Source organism: Aythya fuligula, chromosome 3 (assembly GCF_009819795.1).
Source record: "Aythya fuligula isolate bAytFul2 chromosome 3, bAytFul2.pri, whole genome shotgun sequence".
In the NCBI taxonomy this organism is placed as follows: domain Eukaryota; kingdom Metazoa; phylum Chordata; class Aves; order Anseriformes; family Anatidae; genus Aythya; species Aythya fuligula.
Window position 1 is genome coordinate 48,776,269 of NC_045561.1, and position 22,552 is coordinate 48,798,820.

The 22,552-nt window shown below is 41.8% G+C and overlaps 1 protein-coding gene across 3 annotated transcripts in view; it reads left to right on the top strand.

The window, feature by feature from the left end:
• The window catches only part of UTRN (utrophin), a 366,152-nt gene that overhangs the window by 38,569 nt on the left and 305,031 nt on the right, over nt 1–22,552 (top strand). For all 3 annotated transcript variants that reach the window (XM_032185295.1, XM_032185296.1, XM_032185294.1), the window contains one exon: nt 18,546–18,607. In XM_032185295.1, the coding sequence (XP_032041186.1) occupies nt 18,546–18,607 (62 nt within the window). The remainder of the gene's footprint in view (nt 1–18,545; nt 18,608–22,552) is intronic.

Sequence of the window (22,552 nt, forward strand, 5' to 3'; positions counted from 1 at the left end):
CCCAGCCGTGCCCTGCGGTGGGGCTGTTGGGGCTGTGTCCTGAACAGCACCTGCACCCCAGAGCATGCAGTCACTTCTTAGGGAGTATGGCTTGGGTTGCAGGTGTGAAGGACATAAGCATGGCTTGGATATGACCCCTGACCATAGTCTCATTCTGCTATGATGTGGGCCCAGAGCAGTTTTTCCTCATGCCTGTAATAGTTACAGGGAGCAAAATCCTGTTCAGGCACTCAGCCTGATGGCATACCAGGTAATGACAGCTGTGCGCCTTCTAGGTAGGAGAGAGCTCTCCTGGAAATTCATCTTCCTTACATTTCAGTGGCAAATGGAGTCCGTAGCACATGCTTTCTAAGAAGTTTTAACATTTTATTTAAATATATAATCAGCAGTGCAGATGTAGCAGCCTCAACTCCAGTGCACAGATTAAACTTGGTGTGCTTCTTTCCAAATAAGACACAAATGTTTGGGAATTATAGCGTAAATATTAAATTAATCTGGAGACATACACAACTCCTAAGCTTTCATTCCAGAACACTTTCAAGTTTGCATGCAGAGTAGGGAGAGTGGGTCCTGGGGCAGCACCTCTGAACAGTGCCTGGATCAGGTTAGCAGCAGCTGGGTGCATCCCAGTGAAGTTAAAGCAGAAATCTCCTTTTCCACTTCAGACGTAGCTCCTGTGCAGTGTAAAAATGAGCTGTATTTTATGTTAGTGCTTTTGCAGGCTCTTCATTTTGACATAGTGTGTACAGATGTTTGTGGCATGTGTGTAGAAGTCTTTTTGTGTCTGCTTTTGACAGTGGCTGCTCCTGTTAAAAACAACTTTTTGGTTGATAGTGAACTTCTAAGCAATGCTCATTTGGATATTTGATATTAAGAGTCTTTCTTTTAATGTATTATGGGAAGTAGATCAGTGGGAATGAAAAAGCCTGCTTGTTTTAATCATGTCATTAAATATAATTGTTTTTTATTTGTGAGAAAAGCTGGTTTTTCTTGGCAGCTGTATATGGTCAACCCTTAGCAAGAGCATAAGTTTAAAAACCTGTGGCCCGAAAGTTTCCAGATGGTTTTAAAAAATAAAAAAGGGCTCTTGCTCTGAAATAAACTTCAATAGATTTGACAATAATTCAAAATATGATTTAGCAAATATGAAAACGATTTAGAAAAATACTAATACTGGTGGGGGAAGTGTTTGGCTGATACTTAATGTTTCCATGTACTTTCTTTTATGATGTGCGATTCTAAAAACCAATGCAAACAAAACCTATTTGGAGGCAAGCAGACTTGTATTAAGTATTTGCAGCATGTTGGAAACAGTAGCTGCTAAACAGGCAAAATGTTCTGCTGTTCTGTTTAAACACTATATTGTTATTTTTAATGGTATCAACTGAAGTAGCCTGCAGGAACAGTACGACTGGTTTACAGCCAGCATATACTGAAGAAGCAGGTGCTTTCTAGCCCCTCTTGCTGACATCCTGGTTTGTCATTCCTTAATTCCTTCTCACTGCACTGTCTCTGGTCCTTACTGTGCAAAACTACATGCTTTGGAACTGGCCCTTCCTAGACCAATAGAGGATGAATTAGGTCACGGTGACAGAGCTTTTGTATTCAAATGATTGCAGTGTCCTAGCAAGTATCCTTGAACATTACACACAGTGGAGTCTTCATTGGCAAATAATTAGCTATTGTTTTGACAGCATTAAGGTGCTCTTTATCTGTAAGGTAGGGAGACTAATTGGCTAGCCTCAAAATACTCACTGTAGCCATTCAAAATAAAACAGGCAAGCATATCCATTTGTGTACACAAATTATCAGTGTCTTGAGAGTTGTTTTTTTTTTTTTTTTTAAAAAAAAAACAACTCTCAAGACACTGATAATTTAAAAAAAAAAAAAAAAAACAAAACAAAAAAACAAAAACAAAAAACACACTTTTTTTTTTTTTGACAGTTTTGTGGTTTAAGTTGCAGCCCTACCTCAGCCACCCACCCCAATTCAATTGCAAATTGGATGTTGCACTATGAATAAATCCGGATCCACCATCATTTTCATAGTGTAGTTCATGTGAACACATTAAAGCTGATTCAAAAATGGGTAAAAGTTCTTGTAAAGTGGTCCAGTCAGCATGGAAAGCAACAGGTTTTGCGGGAAAAGTTGTATTGGCTTAGCAGTAACATTTCAAAATTCTGAGGCAACAAGATAATCTGATTGACTTGTTCTATTATTGATCGCTTTGTAGTGGAAGAGTGCTCTCTTGTTTAATAATCATGGAAACTTTTTTCCTCTATCTTTGTATATTCATTATCCACTGGTGTTTTTGTGCCAGCATAAGTGAATTATTGAGCATTTACCTTTGCAAGAAACACAAATCAAATATATGGTGGAGGAAAGAGTCAAAACAAAGTTCCAAGGTGGTGACTTATGTTGTAAGAAGTATTTTTGGGAGGGAGAAACTCCCTGGTGTAGGCAAGTAATTTTTTTTTTTTTTTTTTTAACTTAAGTATGATATTGCTAATAGCTGGGTGTGGTGTTCTGTTTCCTTGTGATCTCTGCCTTTCCTACTTTTCAATTATGTTGAAGTACCTCTTTGAAGTCCTTTGGTAAATATCTTCAATTTCTCAGGCTTTTCTTAATTTTTACATTTTACCCCCTCCCTAAATTCCTTTCTGCTGTTCTGTGGTTTGGAGATGGACATAATCCATGAGCTAGATGATGAACTTGTGTCATTGGGTTGGAGACGACGTGACAGTAGATATGAACATCATGTTTCACTCTTGCCCATTCTTGGTGTTTTGTAATACCCGTCCTTCCCCCACCTGTCTCAGAATGGGTGTTTGCATATGCTGCTTTCTTGTACGTGTCTCTTCCACTGATCTAAGGGTAGAGTTCATTCTTGTTCTGGAAGATCTTCCCCCCCATTCCCCTCCAAAATGTTTGTGTGCAGGAGGTGCAAATAGTACAGCCTGGCAGCTGGAGTTCTGTCATCTTTTAATGGTCCCTTACTGATCCCAAATTACATTCTGCATTTGAAGGGTGTAAAGGCTGGTAGTCACCCTTCGTTGCTGTTCCTTTCTTTCTATAGCCATGTAAAGACTTGAGAAATAATAGAGAAGCATTGTGACATGAATAGAAAATGTGGAACAATGTGACTCTGATTATAGACAAGACTAAAGCTTCTGAGCTTTTATTTATGTAGTCTTTGGCAGGTTGTTATTTATTTTTTTTTCATCGTATACTTATCTCTGCAGGACTGCAGACAAGTCTCTTGCATGTAGAGGGCTGTAATTAAATGCACCAAAATTCAAACTGGCATAATAGGTTGCTAAGTCAGCACTTAGTCACACCAACTCTTCTGAGAGCAAAATCCTTTACATATAGTCCTTTTTCTAACCTTCTCAATGGTTGTCTCTTTGACACCCTGGTGATCCTTACATTTAAAACTTTTCTTTCACTCAATTTTCACTTGTCATCTAAAACATCTGGGAGTTCTGTATCTCAATAAACAGCCAGTCATGCCAGTCTGTAGTGGAACTGAAAAGATGCTGCAGGACAAAGCCAGGAAGCCATAGTGCACTCCAAACTGCCCTTTTAGCATTTCCAGAGCCCTTGTTAGCTGCGGCGTATGATTTTAGGCGGAAATGATAGCAGCATTTTGTAATGTAATTGTGTAACAAAGGGAAGACTGTGTAGCTTCTGGCCACTTGAATTTACCCTTCAAGAGAGAATTTTCATTTGCAAACGTTGAACAGTGATAACATTTCTTGTGCTACTAGAGCAAGCAGCAAGTAGATGACTGTGATTATTCAAAGTGCCTTTGGCCCTGCTATGCCAACTCGCAGACGAAATGTGCAGTTGCAGGAATTCCTTCCCTGTGACTCTGATGTGGTAGGCTTCATGAATACCTGGGTTTTGCAAATGATCCCACGTCTGCCACAGGTTGGTCTTACATGTCAGCAGTGGACAAGCTGAAATATGAGCAGTGTATTGCGGCCTGATCCATATTTCAGGCAGCTGTGTGCATGAGTTCACATGCTCTTCCCTATGTCATTACTACTGTTTCCCATTTCCTTGCTGTTTTGTAGCTTTAATAAATTTTCTGTTTTCTATATAGTAGTTTTGCTTGTTTGTTCTGGTTAACAAAATGCTATGGCTTTCCAGAGTAGCCTTAGCATAGCAGTAGTGTAGAAAAGTCAGGAGTGGGTGACATTGAATTACAGGTCTTCAGACATGAAGATCTGCTTTGCAGTATGTGAATTATATCAATGTGTTGTAGATGGAAAATGTATGAAACCAAACCAACAACAAAACACACACACACAAACACCTAAGTGATTTTGTGATTGCTTGTTGGGACTGTTGGCCAAAGCAACAAGCAGCTGAAGAAACATCTTGGAGTGGCTGTTTAGTATTAATGCATTCAATGTTTTCAGCTGTAATCATATTATAGTGGTTTGAGATGATACGGTAATGTGGAACAACTTAAAAGAGCTATGTAGGTGGAAAATGGAATCTGACTAAAATGCAGTCTTGATAACGCTGTTAAGCATTGTAAGTATTTGGCAATCACTAAACAGCCAGACATTAGCTGACTTTTTGAACATCTCGTATGCTGTATCTTCCTCTCTGATTGTCTTTGAAGGCAGAATTACTGACTATGCCCTGCCAATTTAGCTCGCATAATTTTTTCCCCTATGCATATATCTGTGTATCGCTGCAAATTCACGTTGTTGGGAACTTTAGAGCAGGATTAGAAACAAATAAACAAAAAAAAGACACAAAGACAAAGCCTATAGATGAGCTAAAGTTGCAGAGTATTCCAAATTCACTGTATAGCCCTTGTGAGTTCAGGCGGGGGAGAAACCTTGATGAAAGTTGTATGCAAGAGTCCTGCTGTTTAACTTGGGGCCCTTACACCATGCATCCAGTTGAGGTTTTCTGACCTGCTCCTGCTTTAGGTTCCCTGTTACCAGGTGCAGAATGAGCAGCACTGCTGTTAGGGTTCCTCTCTTTTATGAAGTCCAGATGACAGTGCATGGTGCTCTTGGAATTGATCATGCATCTGCAAATTAAAAGGTGAAATGTGACAACTTGAACGCAAATTTTAGCAATAATCTTATTTTTAGTTTTGACCTTTCTGATGCAGGAGTATTGAAATTACTGGTGGTAGTAAAAATAATAAGTATAGATATATATTAGATATTCTGCATTTTAAAAATCTTTTACATCTCTAGAAAAGGATCTAAAATTTTGTTAATTACTTTCTGGATACATTCTCCCCTTTCTCCCCACTCTTATAGTATATAAAACCAACAATTCAAAGGCAGGTCATGTATGGGCTATAGCGTCTTAAGGACCTGTGACTTCTGTTTTGTACCTGTATTTCACCCTGTTGATGTGTCTCCATCTTTCTGAGATGGTAACGTCCTTCTCACGTTTCAGAAACCTTCCTCCTCCTACTTGTGTTAATGTGCTCCGTTCTGTTTTCATAACCTGCAGTCTGTGAGATGCATGTTTTTGTTTTTTCCTTACTACTGAGCTTTGTGATAGGTTAAGTGCCTTATTTTATTGAGACTTTGAAATTTGAAAGTCTTGTAAATGTGCATGAAGTTAATTTGTTACGGTAGCTTTTCCATTCAGATAAGTGCAAATATGTGTTAAACAGAAAGCAAGGCTCTCTTAACGCCATTGGGTAACCACATGAAAGTGCTTCTCTTTGCTTTGATAAAGAGCCAGTCCTTTTGCATGCTTGTAGGACTGTATACCTGCCTATTCGTCATGTCCTCTCCTGCCCTTGGTTGCCCTTTCACCTCTGAAGGAATAAACATTAATCCAGCCCCTTCACAACCTGCTCACATGCATCGGAGCGATCCGGCTGTGCTTCGCTGGAGCTGGCTGCTGCTTGGGAGTGCTCTGGTGGGCAGGTCCCATGGCCAGCTCTCGGGACAGCCAGAGCTGGCAGTAAGGTGCTCAGAATCTGGCTCAGCTGTGGTACTGAGCTGTGCCTTTAAGCCCAGCTCTCATTTTAGCTGTGCTTCTGTCATGTATTTGTTTTGGGAGGTTTGCTGGAAATGTTTTTTCAGTCCCCTCTGTTTTTACTTAGTAACGTTATTTGATGCTACTTGCAAATCATTTTTCTTTCTGGGGTGGGGTGAGGGTGGGTGGTGGTGTGAAAGCTTCTGGAGAAATTCTCTCTTGCCTTCTGTGACTCAGCAATGGTGATGCTGTCCTGTCCCTTTTTTCTTCCAGATTTTTTTTTTTTTTTTAAATGCTGACCTTGTTTTTAAGCTAGTACTACACTGTAAAGGTCTAAGTATTTTTATCAATTAAAATATCCTAGACCAAATACTCTGCATTTCAGGATGAACCTGTGAATTGAGGAAATTGTAGCTGACAAAAGCGTTTATGATAGAGTTTGTATTTCGTACTTTTTCCTTCTGCTCTGCTGCATAGCCTTCCTTGCTCACTGGCAGAAGGAGTTGACTTGCCATGTAGTTATATTCTTCTCTTCAAAATAAATGATTTAAACCAGCCAAAGTTTTTTTCCTTGACACAACTTCGGCTATGCCAGAGGTTTGTTACTAGTCATGTACATAGGTGTTTTTTGTATACCAACCCAATGTCATGTTGCACCAAAGCTTAGCAGGGTATGTCAGTGCTTAGGTGCTGACTTATGCCTATTGGTGGTGGAAAACCTTCTTTAGACTAAGCCTGACAATGTTTGTTCCTGCGCTGTAAGCCAGTTTTCATTTCAGAGGTCACTCAAACACAAGGATACACATTTCCTTAGGAAATAGTCCTTCTTCAGAAGAATTCCTGAGTAGATCTTAAAAAAAAAAAAAATATATATATATATATATATAGAAGATTTCAGCCTCAGTGAGGTGCAGGCAGCACCTGCCCTGCTGCCGGGACATTTGCCATTGGCAGCAGGTGGGGCAGAAAGCTGGGGGCAGCGAGCCCTTGGGGTGCCCCAGCTTGGCAGCTGCTGCCCATCCCGAGCCCGTGCGGTGCATGACTGCTGAAAGGCCGGGGTGCAGCGCAAGAACCCTTCCCGAACACGTGCCCAGGAGAGGATTACGCCTGTGAGCATAACCGATCTATTGAAGTTGTTGCTGGAGGCGGTGGTAAGAGTCTGATTCGTAATTACCCGCTTTCATTAGGCGAGCTTACTCTCTGTGTAGTCAGTTTCTAGGCTGGCAAAGGTGAAATGTGTTCCAGATTTCACGTGCCCTCACAAAACCTTACGGTGTGTTAGTGACGGCACTTAAAACCCACATTATTACAGGTTTCATCACAGTGCTCCTAAAAGCTGGCCATTAAATAATAAAAGCACAGGGATCAGAATTACGCGCACATAATCCTTTACCTAAACAATTGGCTGCTGAAATTCCTTGGCTCAGGTTCTGCCAAAGCCATGACAGGCTTTAAGCTTTGGTTGCTTCACCGTTCTGTTCCTGCATACTCTCCAATTTTGGGCGCCCCGGTTGGGGCGGTGTGTCCCATGGGAGCTTTCTGTAATGAAGTGAGAAGTCTTGTGTAGGCTCCTGCTGATGATCAGTGTCTTGCTTGATTGCATAAATGCTTGTTTTAATGCATTCCAGATAAATTCTGTTTGACAATTGCAGGATATATACGTACTTCCAAAGCAGTTAATCAAGGAGGGGGGTGCAACTTTGGGGGCTAATTAATGACTAAGCTGGGGAAGGAAACATGAGTTTAATTAGGATGTAGGAATAGAAGTGCCTCAGCCTACTGCTGATCGGATCAAGTGACAAAGGAGAAAATTCTCATCTTTGCCAGCAGGCATAAGAAAGGACCTTTCCGACTGCTTGATTTCACTTTCTCTTTCATTCTTTCCTTATTAAGGTGTCTCTAAGTACATGAACTGGATAACTCACCTTTATGACTGTGGTGCCACTTGCTTCTGGAGCAATAGTAATTCCTCTACATGCAGACTGTTCAAAGTTTTGATCTGCATCATGCTTTTCTGCACAAAGGTTTCCTGATCCCCAGTGGGGCAATGTCAGTTTTCCTTGAGCAGCAAAATAATGTGGCTGCAAAATGCAATACTCAGTCCATCTCAGGAGATGGACATGCCTTGTGCTTCATCTTCCTCACTACTACTAGGTAGCAGTATAAAATGCTTTGTGTTTTAGGTAGCTTGTGTGAAGATAGGAATAGGTTAATTTAGGGTCATAGTTTCTGTGGTGAACTTGCAGCAGTATTTTAGGAGTAGAAATCAGAGCACTTCTGGTGTGGCTTGCTCTTACAGGCATTTGCATTGTAGTTCTTTGGTTATCCTATTTGTTATTTCATTTGCTTCCCCTTTACTTTACTTTAGCACCACTAAAGCAAATGCATTTTATGGACTTCCTTTAAACCTTCTACATGTCAGGCTTCCTCTTAGTAATTACAAAGGTTAATAGGCTGAGGTAAATAATTTACAGGCATCAGCATGACTGATCCGTGGGAAAACAATGGAATAGCTAATGAAGTTCAGACTTAACATGTCTGGGAACAAAATAAACAATTTATGCCTTTTTTTTGTATTTGCCTGTTTGCATTCTGTAAGGACTGGGCTCCACGTTGTTGCTGAGGTCAGTTTGAGGAACACTTTGGGCCTGGGGCTTGCTCCTTCCCTGTATTCTGTCTTCAAGCATTGCCTGCACCGGGGATTAGTAAGAGAGTAATGTGGTTTGGTGTGAGTCCTGGTTGTGAAGAACTGAAGCATGTAATGCTGTGAATAAATGGCTGTGAGTTGGCCACAGAAGAATGTGGAAGCTTTCTGGTACTCAGTCTGTGAACTGAAATTGTCAGCCAGCAGCTTTCCAGCAAGTCACTTGCTGAGCTTTAAGGTGGATGCTGACACATTTGTGAAAGAAGATCATGCAGTGCTCGGTGAAACAGGAGCTTGCTTCCTTTCTTCCATTCCTTTCCTTTCCAACAGACATGCTGCGTGTTCTTAGACATGCTCCCCTCTACTCAGCGCTGGTGAGACATACCTGGAGTACTGTGTCCAGTGCTGGGCTCCCCCGTACAAGAGGCATGGACACACTGTGGTGAGCCCTGTGAAGGGCCAGGAGGATGGTGAAGGGGCTGGAGCATCTCTCTTAGGAGAGGCTAACAGCTGGGGCTGCTCAGCCTGGAGAAGAGGGGGATTGGGGGATCTCATCACTGCACACAAATACCTTAAGGGAGGGTGCAAAGAAGGCACAGCCCGGCTCGTCTCAGGGGTTCCCAGAGCCAGGACAAGAGGCAATGGGCACAAACTGAAACCAAGACAATTCCACTGATACTTAATAAAACACTGGTGCAGGCTGCCCTGGGAGGTTGTGGAGCCTTCCTCCTAGGAGGTGTCACAGCCTGATGGGACATGGCCCTGGGCAGCCTGTTGTAGCTGGACTAGATGATCAGTCTGTGACTTCTGTCAAAACACTAATGCAAAAGTTTGCCAGAGACTTCCTGGGAACAGCGTGGACAGGGCTGGATTTGTGTGGATGATGATGCTTGAGTAATACTTGTAAGATGGCCTGAGATATTAGTAGTAGGGAAGCAGTTGAAGGCCTTTAATGGTACCGCATTTAATGATTTTAATGCTTACAGTGTTGCAACAGATAAATGCAACACAGCTGTTAATTGTCTCTCTCTTTGTCAGGAGATCTTGTTCCAAGTGACAGCTTACTCCTCTAAGACAATTCTTCACTGATCTCTTTTTAAAAAATCTTAAGTTAATTAGTACTGGGAAGTGTAAAACAAAACAACGCCTCCCATGGTTGAAATCCAATTATGTGCTTTTTTTTTTTTGGGGGGGGGGGGGGGGTGGAGGGGGGAGGGGTCTTAAGACTGAATTTCCAAAATCTGTCAGAAACTTCTGGCAATCAAAACCATAAAACTACTACCCTGACTTTGCAGAACTCAGCTGCTCTAGTTGCTCTGTTATGAATGTTTTATACGTTGGATTACTAGAAAAGACTTAAATTCCACAGGATTGCACATTCCACTTGTTTTTAAGTAACTCTAGCCTGCATGTGGCTGTCACTGAAATGGGACCTATATCGTTGTACCAGGTCGTACTTGGTTAACTCACAGAAACATTTACATAGCTTTTGTGTAATTTTTTCAATATGTTAACAACATATACTTCTGAAATGTATTGATTAATCTACTTTGGATTAACTAGTAGGAGATTTGAACCAATTTTACTGTCACAAAGCTAGCTAAATAGCTACAGTGTGAAAACCAGTGGCTGAAGGAAGATGAGGCCCTGAACACAGTGCCTCTGCTGAAGAGAATTTTTGTTGGTGGATTTTTTTTAATGTGTAGATGTCTTTCATGTTCCCTAGTGGATGGTCTGTCTGTGTGTGGAGGGGGTACAGTCTGGTGCACGTCCTACTGTGTGCTGCTGTTACCTTGTATGCTGAAGAAGTGGGTGGGAGCTTGCAGTGAGAGACCAGAGAACTTGTGGGGAGGAGCTGATACCAGTGGGTCATGTAGTAATGTGCAGGAAGCCAAGCATTCAACATTAGTCTACTTCTTAGGAAATTGGTGTGCATTAGTAATATGCAGGAGCCACATATTGTCAGTTGACTTCTTGGGAAGTGATTTGATTTTGTATAGGGAAAGCTGTTGACCCAGGGAGGTTTAGGGCAAGAATGATGAAAAGCTATGGTGGAAGGAGATTTTGGACGAGGTAGGGAGAGATGGATGGGAAAGCCTGGGAGAAATATGGGCAGCTCTGAAGGGTCAGGAAATGTTTTGGTATTTGGGAGTGAGAAGACAGAATAGGGGAATTTGGGACTGCAGATGTTGGGGATTTTGGAACAGGGAGATAAGGAAACATCTGGGTTAACAGAGTTGGGATAAAAGGCTGGTCTATAAGGGGGGTGGAAGTTCAGTGTTTTGAAGGCGAACTTGGCAGAGCGCTTCTGTCTTTACCTGTCTGTCACAGCACAACGCAATCTGTGCAGCTGGGTTTTTGTTCTCTGAAGCACAGCCACTTGGCCTTACTGCAGCCGGCAACTGGCCTGACGCAAACAGAGTGGGCCCTGGGCAGAGCTCCAGGACCAGGAAGAGCAACACATGGAGTATGTTGTGTCTTTGATAGTACTTCTCAACAGTTGCCTCTGGGATATCACTGTATTTCTATCTGCCACATCAGCTCTAATAATTGCCTAGAGAAAAATAAAACTTTTGAAAAATTTACTACTGTGTGCAAGATTTGTTATTTTTTTCTAAGAAGATTTGCCACAAAGTATCACAATAGGTGGAAAAGGACATTAAGTCTTTTCCACCGTGAACATTGTTTCCTGGAGATGTTCAACAAAGTTTTTTTGTGATGTCTGTAAAATCTAAAATCCTTCTGTAAGTAACAGAAATTTACATATGTTCAGTTCATGGCTCGGCTTCCTTCTCTGCCCCAGCAGTACTGCTTACTTGGGTCTGCACAGGGTCTCTAACATCTGTTGTGTCTGCTTCCTTCTGGTATGCAGATGGGCTTTTTGTGGGGATGGCTCCTGTGTTATGCAGGAGATTACACTGGATGATCACAATGATCCCTCTGACATGATATCCTATGAATCACCTCCGCAAATGCAAGCAAACCTAATAATAGTTCTAATTTGGACAGAGAAAAAAGGGCAGATGGCTAACATGAACTTGCAGAAGGTGATTCTGTTCTCTCTGTAACCACTCAGAAATGCAGAGACCTGATCTGTGTTCGTAACAAACAGAGCTGCAGTAAATCTAGTTTGTAATTGCTACCTTTTTATTATGCCTACAGATTTACTCCCTCTTTTCAATGCCTCAGTGTTTGCCTGGTTGGAAACATCTCAATTGCCAGAACTGGGCAGGAATTGTCCCCCCTTCTCCTCCCTTCCCCATATGCCAGCTGTGGTGGCTGGGATCTTGGGGAGATGGTGAGAGGGGCTTCCTCCTCCTGTCCCTGTGGGTGACACCTGTCCCCTGGTATCTACAGGGTGTGCGTTACTACCCAAGGCAGTTACCCTCATTATAGAGGTATTTGGGATACCTTTATTGCAGTCATTTGTCTTTAAACTGGGAGCAGATGCTGGTTGGCTCGACCAAAACTTAGGGAGCTGATGGATAGAAATGGGGAGCCTGTCATTAGAGAGCTCTGCCCGAATGATCGGGGTCTTCCTTTGGGTCTGCCTGCGCAGCGCGATGTTTGTGGTCACCCCTGTGTCTGTCTTCTCTTAGAGCTGGCTTACCAGGCAGGCAGCACAACTTGCCAAAGCTGTGGCAGCCTAGAGAATGACCTGGGAGGCCTGGTTTGAGCAGGAGAGAGTCCAAAGTTCATGCCTCCCCTCTCTCCAGACCCTTCCACCTGCACTGCTGTCTCCTGCCTGCTTTTGTGCTGCTCCTTGCTCCTGTCGGGTACAGGGAGTTGTGACGCACCCTCTGGAGCAGCCCCATGTAGGTTTTGGGGCACCTTGTCTGGGATTGTTGGTTTGGCACTGTCATTACGTGGAAACAGTTAGGTTGCTGGCTGACAAGCGTGGGAGTTGGAGCAGGCCTGCTGTGTGGCGTGGCAGCATTATTTCTGTCCCTGAGCTTTGTGTTCCTTCTGAACACCATTCCGACACGCTGAGACCGGCAGTGTGGTGTGTTGGATTGTTTTTGCTGGGAGGTATGGGAACAGCTATTTTAATATTGCTTCAGCTGTGAGGATGCCTTCTTCTAAGTTATCAGTTGCTGGGGGATTTTCTTTTTTTTATTGTGAAGTAAATCCAATTTAGCTTAGACTCACAGCACACTTCAGTGAGAACCACAGGGGTTCCTCATTACTGGTCTGTGGTGGTTTGTTTCAGACAGTGTCTGTTGGGAAACACCAGGGAGCGAGGTGCAAGGTTTTCAATTCTATTTTTTTTTTTTTTTTTTTTTAGCAGTGCTTATTTTGTAGTTGAGTCTATACAGAGAATTTATGACTTGGCCAACTGCGTTTTGTGCAGGAGTTGCCGTAGACAGGCGCCATTACTCTTTTGTTAGAGAAACTATTCCTATAACTGTGCTCTTGCCCAGCTGCTGGGGTTTGATGGAAAGAGACGGGGTGAAGGAAACCATTGTACAGCCCACCAACTGCAGGGATTGAAGCTGCAGCATGAAGGCCAAAGCCTACAAAGAGGGTACCTTGCTGCTGGAGCCATTTGCTTTGTCACGGCAGTGTGAGAGCAGAGGGATCTGCAGCACAACCTGAAGTTTCGCTTGCTGTTTATTTGAAAGCAAGAACAAAAACAACAAAATACATGCACACACACACACACAGACACAAAATAAAAAAAGCTGCTAATTAGGCTTATTCTGTGTTAATGAAGTCAGGGCCCAGTGCTCAAGATGAGCATGGAGGTTCTTCTGTGAGCTACGTGGTCTGAAGTGCTTTGTGGTTTGCCTGGCTTTATGCTAGGGTGGATGAAAATACTCTGGTTTCCATCCTTAAATTTTCAATGCTTATTTTATGTCTTTTTATATGTGAATTAGTCTGAGTTTGTTTGACATAAATAGTTACTTCCAAAATGTTTTTAAAGTCCAGAAAATCTTGCATGTGAGAATAAAACCACCTCTTCTTGTTAATGTCAGGCTGGCAGGTGTGTGCTAGTCCTGGGCGGGGCAGTGCCTGTGATAGATGCTCCTGCTTGCCTGGAGGCAAAGGGATGTTTCTAACTTTAATTCCTAGTTTCTTAATTGAAACCCACAGGCTAATTCCTTCTTTTATTTCTAAATTCCTTCACTGAGCTTAAGTGAGAACTTAAATTTGCCTTCCCCACCTCTTTACTTACGTTTTCAAATGTAAGATGACCCTTGGTATCTCGTGCTAGATTGGTTGGCAAAGGAGATGCAGATTTGCCTAGTCTAGTCTGTACACTTCTCCAGGGCACTTTCATTATACGTGTTGCTCTGCCAGCTATTTTGGGTGTGATAACTTTTGTCTTTCAAAAACTGAATAGCGTAGTTCTGTCATGTAAGCACATAATGCATTTGGGGGAAATAAGGAAGCTGGCTCTCGGTAAGAAGTGGAGGTTAAATAAAGGGCAAACCACAATCCAGTGAGGTTTTTGGTTTTTACCTCTCTATTTTTAGATCGTTTTCCTCCTGAACATGATATTTGCAAGGTAATAACTTGTACTTGAACTGCAGTTTCAAAGTGCCCCAGTACAATTAAGGGACAGTGGAGGAGGTACATAAGGCCATAAAAGTGACTACTGGTGGCGACCAAATGCCAGGACATCAGGGCACTTGTTCACCAGAGACGTTTGTTGTGAGCATACTTTGGTTGTATGGACATGCATTGTGCTGTATAGCAAACAAGCATCCGGAGTAGGAAGCTTTGCTCTTCTCTGTTGTCATCACAAGAGTAATTTTCTGTGTGTGTGTGTTTGGTTTCCTTTTATTTCCTCTCAGAGGAAAAAACTGTTCTGACATCAGGCATTACAAGCCCATTAAGTGACTGGAGGGCAGGCAGAAACTTTTTATTTTAGGGTAAACAATTGGTAGGATGATGAAGCAGAAGCTGGCCCACACTCCGTCCTTTGCTGTTATGCAGTCTTATTCATCGAGGCTGTGGCAGTGCAAAAGGAAACACAAATATTTTAGCAACTTGCTGAATTTGTTTCGCGCTTGGCTACAACTTGCTGACATTTTTAATGTCTTGTGTGAAAAATTGATGGTATGTAGTACCATGTGCTTTGCTGAATGGTAATACTGTTCTTTGACTGAATATAGCTAATTTGTTATCTGAGTCATAACGTCAGCCTCCAGGGGTTAGCTTTACAGACTCAGAAGAATCTCAAGAAAATTAATTTGAGGGATAAAGTAACTTGTCACTGTTGTTAACAAAGCACCAGTATATTGGTCTCAAGTTTCTTTCTGACGATTTATAGCAGAATGCTTAACACAACCCTAGCTATAATGTTGAATTACAAAAATCCTAGTTTCACAGGCTCTTATAAAGTGAATATGAAAGGGTGGCCTGGCTGGGAAAGCATCCCCTGTGGGTTTTAGAACTGAGCAGAATGCATCAGAGAGACAAGGGCCATACAGGTTCCAGTTCCTCGCTTAACCAAAGTAGAAAGGATGCTCTGATACTGAAGAGATAATGCAGTGTATAAATTGATATTGCTCCCATCTCCATTGAAGAGTCAATTTGTGTTGAAGTCAAGTGTTTCTTTTTTATTTATTTACTTGTTTTTCTCCCCCTCCCTCAGAAACCTTCAATTTGCACTGAGGGAAAACGGGCTGGGTTTCTTAGTAAATGTCACATGTAACACTGCAGTGCATATGGTCTAAGCACTTTGAGTGACCTGGGCCTGAGGTTTGCAAACCAGGGCCGGAGGGGAGGAGCAGCAGGAGTAAGGCCCAGCCAGCTGGACCAAGTGGGACAAGAGGTATTCCCTCCCACTACACATTTGCCTTGATAGGGGTCAAGCCCCCTAAGGCCTGGGCTGTGCAGAGCTCCTGGCACACAGCATGTACACGTCCATGGCCGTTTTCAGAACTGTTCTTGCTCTTTATGCAGCTAGTTTTGGTCTCCTTTGCGATTTGCCTTTATCATCTTAAGGATTAGCAATGTTAAAAGAATGCAAACCCCCAAACGTCAGGGTTTCTCTTCTTGATTTTCACAAAAGCTTAGGGAAGTGAAAGGCAGACCTAACCTTACGAAAGCATCCCGGTGTGTATGTATGTACTTCAGGGTATCAGCAGAAAAGGGAAAGAGGTTACTGAATGATGCTTAAAAAGAGAATGACATTTAAAATTCAATGTGTTCTATACAGATAGTATTTGCAATTAATGTACATTATCAGGAGGTGGCCAGACTGTGGGACTGAATTTTGTGCAAGGCTAGGTTTTTAGTTCACTGGTGTCAGTTAATAATCCCGTCTGTTCCTGTCTCTTGAACAAAAAGGTGGAGGAAGAAAAATGTCTAAATATCTGTTATATTTGGAGTTTTAAGTCTTGATCCTGCCCTTGATCCTATGAGATGAGTATTTGGCACAGAGTATTGTGCTGGTAGATCCTACCTGTCTTCAATGTCAAGGAGTGCTGTTTCACTGAGGGAGTCCAACAGGATTAATGAGGTCTTCTAGGTAACTGTAGTCCCCCACAATACCACCTAGAATCTCAAAGAGGTGTTTTAAGCATGGCCTGATGCTTATGTACTGTAGGTATCTTGAAACTCTTTGACAAAACCTTTTTCTTGGGCTACCTTGGATTTCTGGTTGAGCTTAAGGTGCAGCTGAGGAGGAGGCTGCACTGGATCAGCAATAGATGGCAAAAAAGAGAAGCACAGAGGTGAAATAATGACTGCTGTCCACTGTGTTGTAGAAGACGTGGACTCTTTGTCATGCTATAAGCTGACTTTTTGAGTGGTAACCTCAAAGGAACTCAGAACTGAGGTTGTATTCAAAATTTTTCATAAAGCTTATTAAATCTAAACTGCTCTGAGACCCCATTTCTCACCAATTTGGCTTCTTTTGTCTCAGCTGAGCCTTTCTTATTCATGTCTGTTATATTAAAACAAACACGTGGTCATTTGTTCCAGTGCACCAGTAGCCCACATATCTGTGGGTAGGTACATCAGAGATAGCATCAGTTTCAGATGTGCATAGTATGCAAGAAAAGTTGAGTTCCTTCTCATCATCTGGTCATATTCTGTGACTTTTATTAATATATATATGGATTCGTAAGTAAAATGTTACTGTAGAACAGTCTCAACTGCTGCTCTTTGAAGTGTATAATCTTTTAAGTGGTGCTTTTTTAATCATAATCTCATTTCTCTTCAGCTTGTGTGTATTTTTTCCCTCTTCATGGTTTCATGAAGTGGAACACCTACAAGTTTCAATCCGGTCTTGTTATGGCTTCATCCTAGCGAAGGGACCTGGTGTTCATGGTTTTGAACATCGTGGTGGGGTATACCTTGTTGGAGTAAAGGGCTTGGGGCTATCAGTGCCAGCTGCCACCGAGAGGTTTTGCACATGAGCAACCAGGGCAGTAGTGGGCTGTGGGTTGCCTTGAAGCAAATCTTTGGGCTGTGCTGTCAAGAGGTTCATGGAGTCTTGAAGACATTTTGGAGACTGATCTGGGCTGCAGCTGTCAGACTGGAAGTATTGACTGGGGCTATAGGTATCATGGAAGTATTAGAATGAGCCCAGAGGAGAGCCACAAACATGATCAGAGCCTGGAGCACCTCTCCTATGAAGATAAGCTGAGGGAGCTGGGGTTGTTCAGCCTGGAGAAGAAAAGGCTCTGGGGAGACCTTACAATGGTCTTCCAGTACCTAAAGAGGGCCTACAGGAAAGCTGGGGAAAGACTCTTTGTTGGGGAGTGTAGGGTTAGGGCAATGGGGAATGGCTTTAAAATAAAAGAGGGTAGGTTTAAGTTAGATATAAGGAGGAAATTGTTTATTCTGAGGATAATGAGGCACCGGATCAGGTTGCCCAGAGAAGCTGTGGATGCCCCATCCCTGGAAGTGCTCAAGGCCAGGCTGGATGGGGCTTTGAGCAATCTGGTCTGGTGGGAGGTGTCCCTGCCTGTGTCAGGGGGGTTGGAACTGGATGGTCTTTAAGGTCCCTTCCAACCCAAACCATCCCATGATTCTGACTGTGTTTGCCCAGGAGAAGGCACTGCCTGCCTTGGCTGGGGTCCACTGCATAGGTTTGAGGTTAAGGTCTGTGACAGGCTATACACATCCAGTTCTTTTCCTCATTGGCTGCAGCAAGCAGGCCTGAGAAGTCAAGGTATGTGAACTTCCTTTGCCTCATCTGTAGTCATCAGGTAATTCACTGCCATTTAAGTGCAGGTGATGAGGCATTGCCTGGCCCTCAGCACTGCTCTGTGTAGCTTACCTGAGAGGTGTTCTGTGGTATGGCCAGAGCTACGCTGAAGGTGACAGCCTGGTTTAATAGGACGGACTCTGTAAAACTACAGCTGACTTCTAAATGTATTTTTTAAGATCAGTCTGGAAAGCTGCCTTCTCTCTGCTGAGCTGGAGGCCACTGCTCCTCGCTGTGCTTTGACCCGTAGGTGCTCTCCCATCCTTCCTCCTCATCCTGCCCAGTCCTTCCAGCTGTTGGCTGGCCCCCAGTGGTGGCATTCCCCATCCCTTCAGGACATGTGAGCTCAGTTATTGCCTTCCTGAAGGAGGCTATTACCTGCACTGGAAGCATAAGGAAGTACCTCAGCAGTTTTTAGAATAGTGCTTCAGGATGAAGAAGTGTTGACAAAGTCTGTAGATCAAGAGCCCATGGTTTCATAGGATGCTGCTCTTCACCGAGAAGCCTGTGACTTTGCCCCCGTGCTGAGATGCTGAGCCTAATGCGAAGTAGATACTGTGATTGCTGTCAAGGCTGAAACACTTGTATGACTCTTCAAGTACCAAAGTTAGGTATAGGTTTCAGTAGCTTTATTGACAGGTTGGGTTTAAGAAAAATACCACACCTCTGCCATTGAGTCTGAGCAGTGTTTAATATGACCTGCTTTGAACAAGCTAAGATTAAGAAGAATGCATTTTCACTTATGGTTTTCTTATTTTGTCTCTCCAGATGAACACAATGATGTACAGAAAAAGACGTTTACAAAATGGATAAATGCTCGGTTTTCCAAGGTAACGTTAGTTTGAAAATACTTCTTTATTCTTTGTGATGTATTGCCTAGAACAGTATTGGTTAAATGTTTTGCTTTTACTTTTGTAGAATACTCTTAGTAAAATGTGTCAAAATGCCTAATGAAAACATACCTCTGCTAAACAAAATAATATATATTCCTTCCATCTTTCCACATGCACATAAGCATTTCTCACAACAAAAAAATACTATCCACCTGATTTAAAAACTCAAAATGAAAGATTCTGTTTGTTAATATTTTCAGATATGTAGATATCTGTAAGGTGGTGTCTGGTTTTTAGTCCTCTTACTTCAAACAGTTTATTTTTGCATGAGTGCATTAAATTAGCTTCTGAGCCCTTGTCACCTTGTTTACTCTGTGCTGCTGAGTCAGCTTTACTCATCCAAAGCACTCTGCACACCTCCAGTTGAGGCCGCCTAGTATTGCTACTTTGAGTCTTGAGTGTGAAATCTTGTATAGTTGCTTGCTCATTTTGATTTTTCCTTGGCTCTCATGCTGTACATTTCTTCTTTTAATTCTCTTTATTGACTTGAGACTTGTTGAGGTGCTTGTTTTATGCTTTCAGAAGAGAAAGGAAGTGGTGGTTGCTTTGGGATGCTATTTAAAGCCTGCTTTTTATGCCATTCTGCTGATAGTGAAAAATGACACATTGCCCAGGCATGCTGTGCCTGTGGGAAGTTTCCCTCGTTTATAGTTTGAAAGTGTGAACGAACCTGGGCTATGATCAGAGTAAAATCAGTGGCTTTTTTTTTCTTTCTTCTAGCTAGTATGGTGCTGAAAGTGGGATAAGGATAACTCCTGGTGATCCCAGTTTGATGAAAAGGGCCGTGCATGTGGAGTACTGAAAGTTGGCGCAAGTGTAGCGGGAATGTTGGTGCCCTTTAAAGCAATGTGACAGTGCAATGGCAATGAGTAGCTTCCGCTGGAGCATTGCCCTTCTGAAGTTCTTGGTCAGCAGAAAAAAAAAAAATTTTACCTTCCTTCCCTTCCTGTGCAATAAGACACTGGGCAATGCAAGGCTTGTGGCCTTGGTTGATTCATTTTTGGCCTAGCTTTGTTTTGATTGAAAGCTGATATCCTGCACTCTTAATCCAAGGCATGCTTGGCTAGTTTCCTCTTTAGGGGAGTGGTGTGTACGTGTAACTGGTTACTTCTATTCTGCCTTTGCTGCTGAAAAAGAAGAACAGTCCTCTGGGAGCAGGGTTAGGCAGGGCAGGATCGCGTAAGGAGTGAAAACTTGGTGAGAAAGGAAGGCTTATTTTTAGAGACTTACCCTGGCTTAAAGATGGCATGAACATGGAAATGGTAGTGATACTGAGAATGTGTTATGTGGCTTGTTTCTGCGCGTTATGGACGTGATTTGTGTTGAAATACATACAATTGTTTTCAGCCTTTATACCTGTATACACATGGAAGTATTTTATGAAATGGCTTTTCCTTTTATGCCATGTATTTGCACAGATCCTGCTTAGTCCCTGGAATTCCCTGCCTGGAGGGTGTGGACAGATGTTGAATTTGAAATAACTTGGTGACTTCATGGCCCATTAAAGTACCTGAAGTTATGAAAGCTATGTTAATAATTGAAGAGAATTATATTAAAGGACATACTCCTGACTACTGCATATCTAATTCAAACTTGAGCATGCCTACATTTCCATATTAAGATCAAGATATATGAAGATTCATGAACTGGAAAGTTTGAATTGCAAAGAAATTGCTGGTGTTAAGCAGAAATCTCCCTGTGCAAGGAAGTCTAGTTTCAACTGTGTTTTGAAAATGTACAGAGATAGATTAGTGTTATTGAAGTTTTTTGCATTAGCAAGTTGTTAAAAATTCCTTTTCTGTGAGCTAGATTGGGCTGCTTAGTAGGACTGAGATATTTTAGAGGTTGGGTGAATGTTTCTGACTTCTCTAGGAGAAAATGAAAGAGAAACTTGGGAATTTTGTATGGAATTGTAATTTTACTCTAAGAATTTCAATTGTCCTTCCACCTTAAATGTCTTTCACTACCTAACCAACTTCTTTTAGATGCATAAATGCAAAATGTAAACAACTGAGGCTCTATAATCTGTTTTTGCAATTTTAAGATTTTTGTATGCCATTGTACAATGTACTCAAAATTATTTAACTTGAATGATTTAAACCAATTCAGTGTAGATTTAGAAAGGATCTAGGAAGAGAGCGGTGTCTCTGTTCTCGCATCAGAGAATAGGTAGATGACTGATACACAGTAAGGCTTGAGTATGCTGGGAGGTGCCAATACCTGCTTTGGGCACCTGATAAAAGTTGTTGCTCTATTTTAGAGTACAGTAAATTGTTTTTGTGCCCTTCATATAAACTTTAAATGCATCTTACTTCCGCTTATTTTTGAAATGTAGACACAAGTATATTTAAAGTGGATTAAGGAGACTTAAGGTCAATAAATGCACTCAACAAAGCCTCAGTGCTTACTACAGAAATTTTCACCTTGGCAGAGCAATATGTACTACTACTCCCAAGCCTATGATGGTTACATAGCAGAGATATTTTGTTAAAGTGAATCTAGCTGTTTTGTAGATTGTAGCCACTATAAAATTGTTGGATAAATAATCTGTTTTACCACACTTTAACCAATAGGGAAGTTGACATTGAAACAATACTAACACAGAACACTTTCAGCATAGCTCTTTATCTTGAGCCACAGGTGGTGTTTTTCCCTATATGCTTTTTCCATTGCTCTGTACAGTGTAATTTTAGGAGTCGGGTTTAGCTGTTTCTTTATGTATAGCCCACTAATCAATGTATCAAACTGTATGGATAATTATTATGTTTGAAGAACATATGTTAAAACTGTATTTTCTATATCTTTGACACTCCCGTGTCACCTCTTGCATTAGTTTGATTTTATTTTTGTGGCTGCGTATTTATGACTGTGCATTGAAAAAAGGGTGTTCAGGTTCTAAAATTGGGAGGTCAAAAGTGGGGAAAAAAGTGCTAGAATTAATGTACCTTACCTGTATGCTTTACTGAACTTTTCAGGAGTGAAAAGGATCTTGTACTGCTTCTTCTGCTGAACTTTGTTACTCAGAATGGATTATCCTCAGTTATCTATTACTCAATTGTCTAGTATTTTTTTCTGCTCGCTGAGCATATGGCCACGTGTACACTACATTATTACTAAACCATGACATGAAGCTAAAGGTAGCATTTTCCTCAGTTTCCATTAAACTATGACTTTAAGGCTTACTAGTTTGCAGGTTTTAATGGATATATTTTCAGAGCACCCTTCCGCAATGCAGGAGACTGTCTTGTGTATTTACAGCCATTGAAAATAAAGGTAAATATCAGTAGTTACTAATTTTCACTACCCAACCAAACCTTGATTAGCTTATCCAGAGGGTTTGATATTTACGGAAATATCTTCAGATAATCTAGAGCTCCTCAGATGGTTCATCTTTTCTGCAAACCACCTAAAATATGTAATAGATTTTCAGATAGAGCTTGATCAGCCTAGAGAAGGGACTTCAAGACGATGATGCCTGTGTCATCAAGGACTGGGCTTAATGGTCTAGGGAGGTCTCAGTCTTGCATACGGTTACTGATTACTTAAAAACTATGTTTTTAAGTTATTCTGTTTAGCATTACAGAAAGACTCTTGGCTAAAAGCAGAGTTTGAATCCAGTTTCACAGGATAGCTTTCTGCTCCATTAACCATAGTGCCAGTATTTTTCCTTCTTGCAATGTTTTTCTGCACTTAATACGTGCTTCTTAACTTCTACCACAGGATGGGTTAAGGCAGGACTTCCAGATAGCTCTTCTGCACAGTGCTTCTTGCTTGTCTTGCTTGAGCAGGTCCAGTCTGTGTACAGTATAAGTCAGTACTCCAGGAGAAGGTACAGAAATTGTTTGATAATGTGTATGCATACAGTATTTGTTACACATAAAT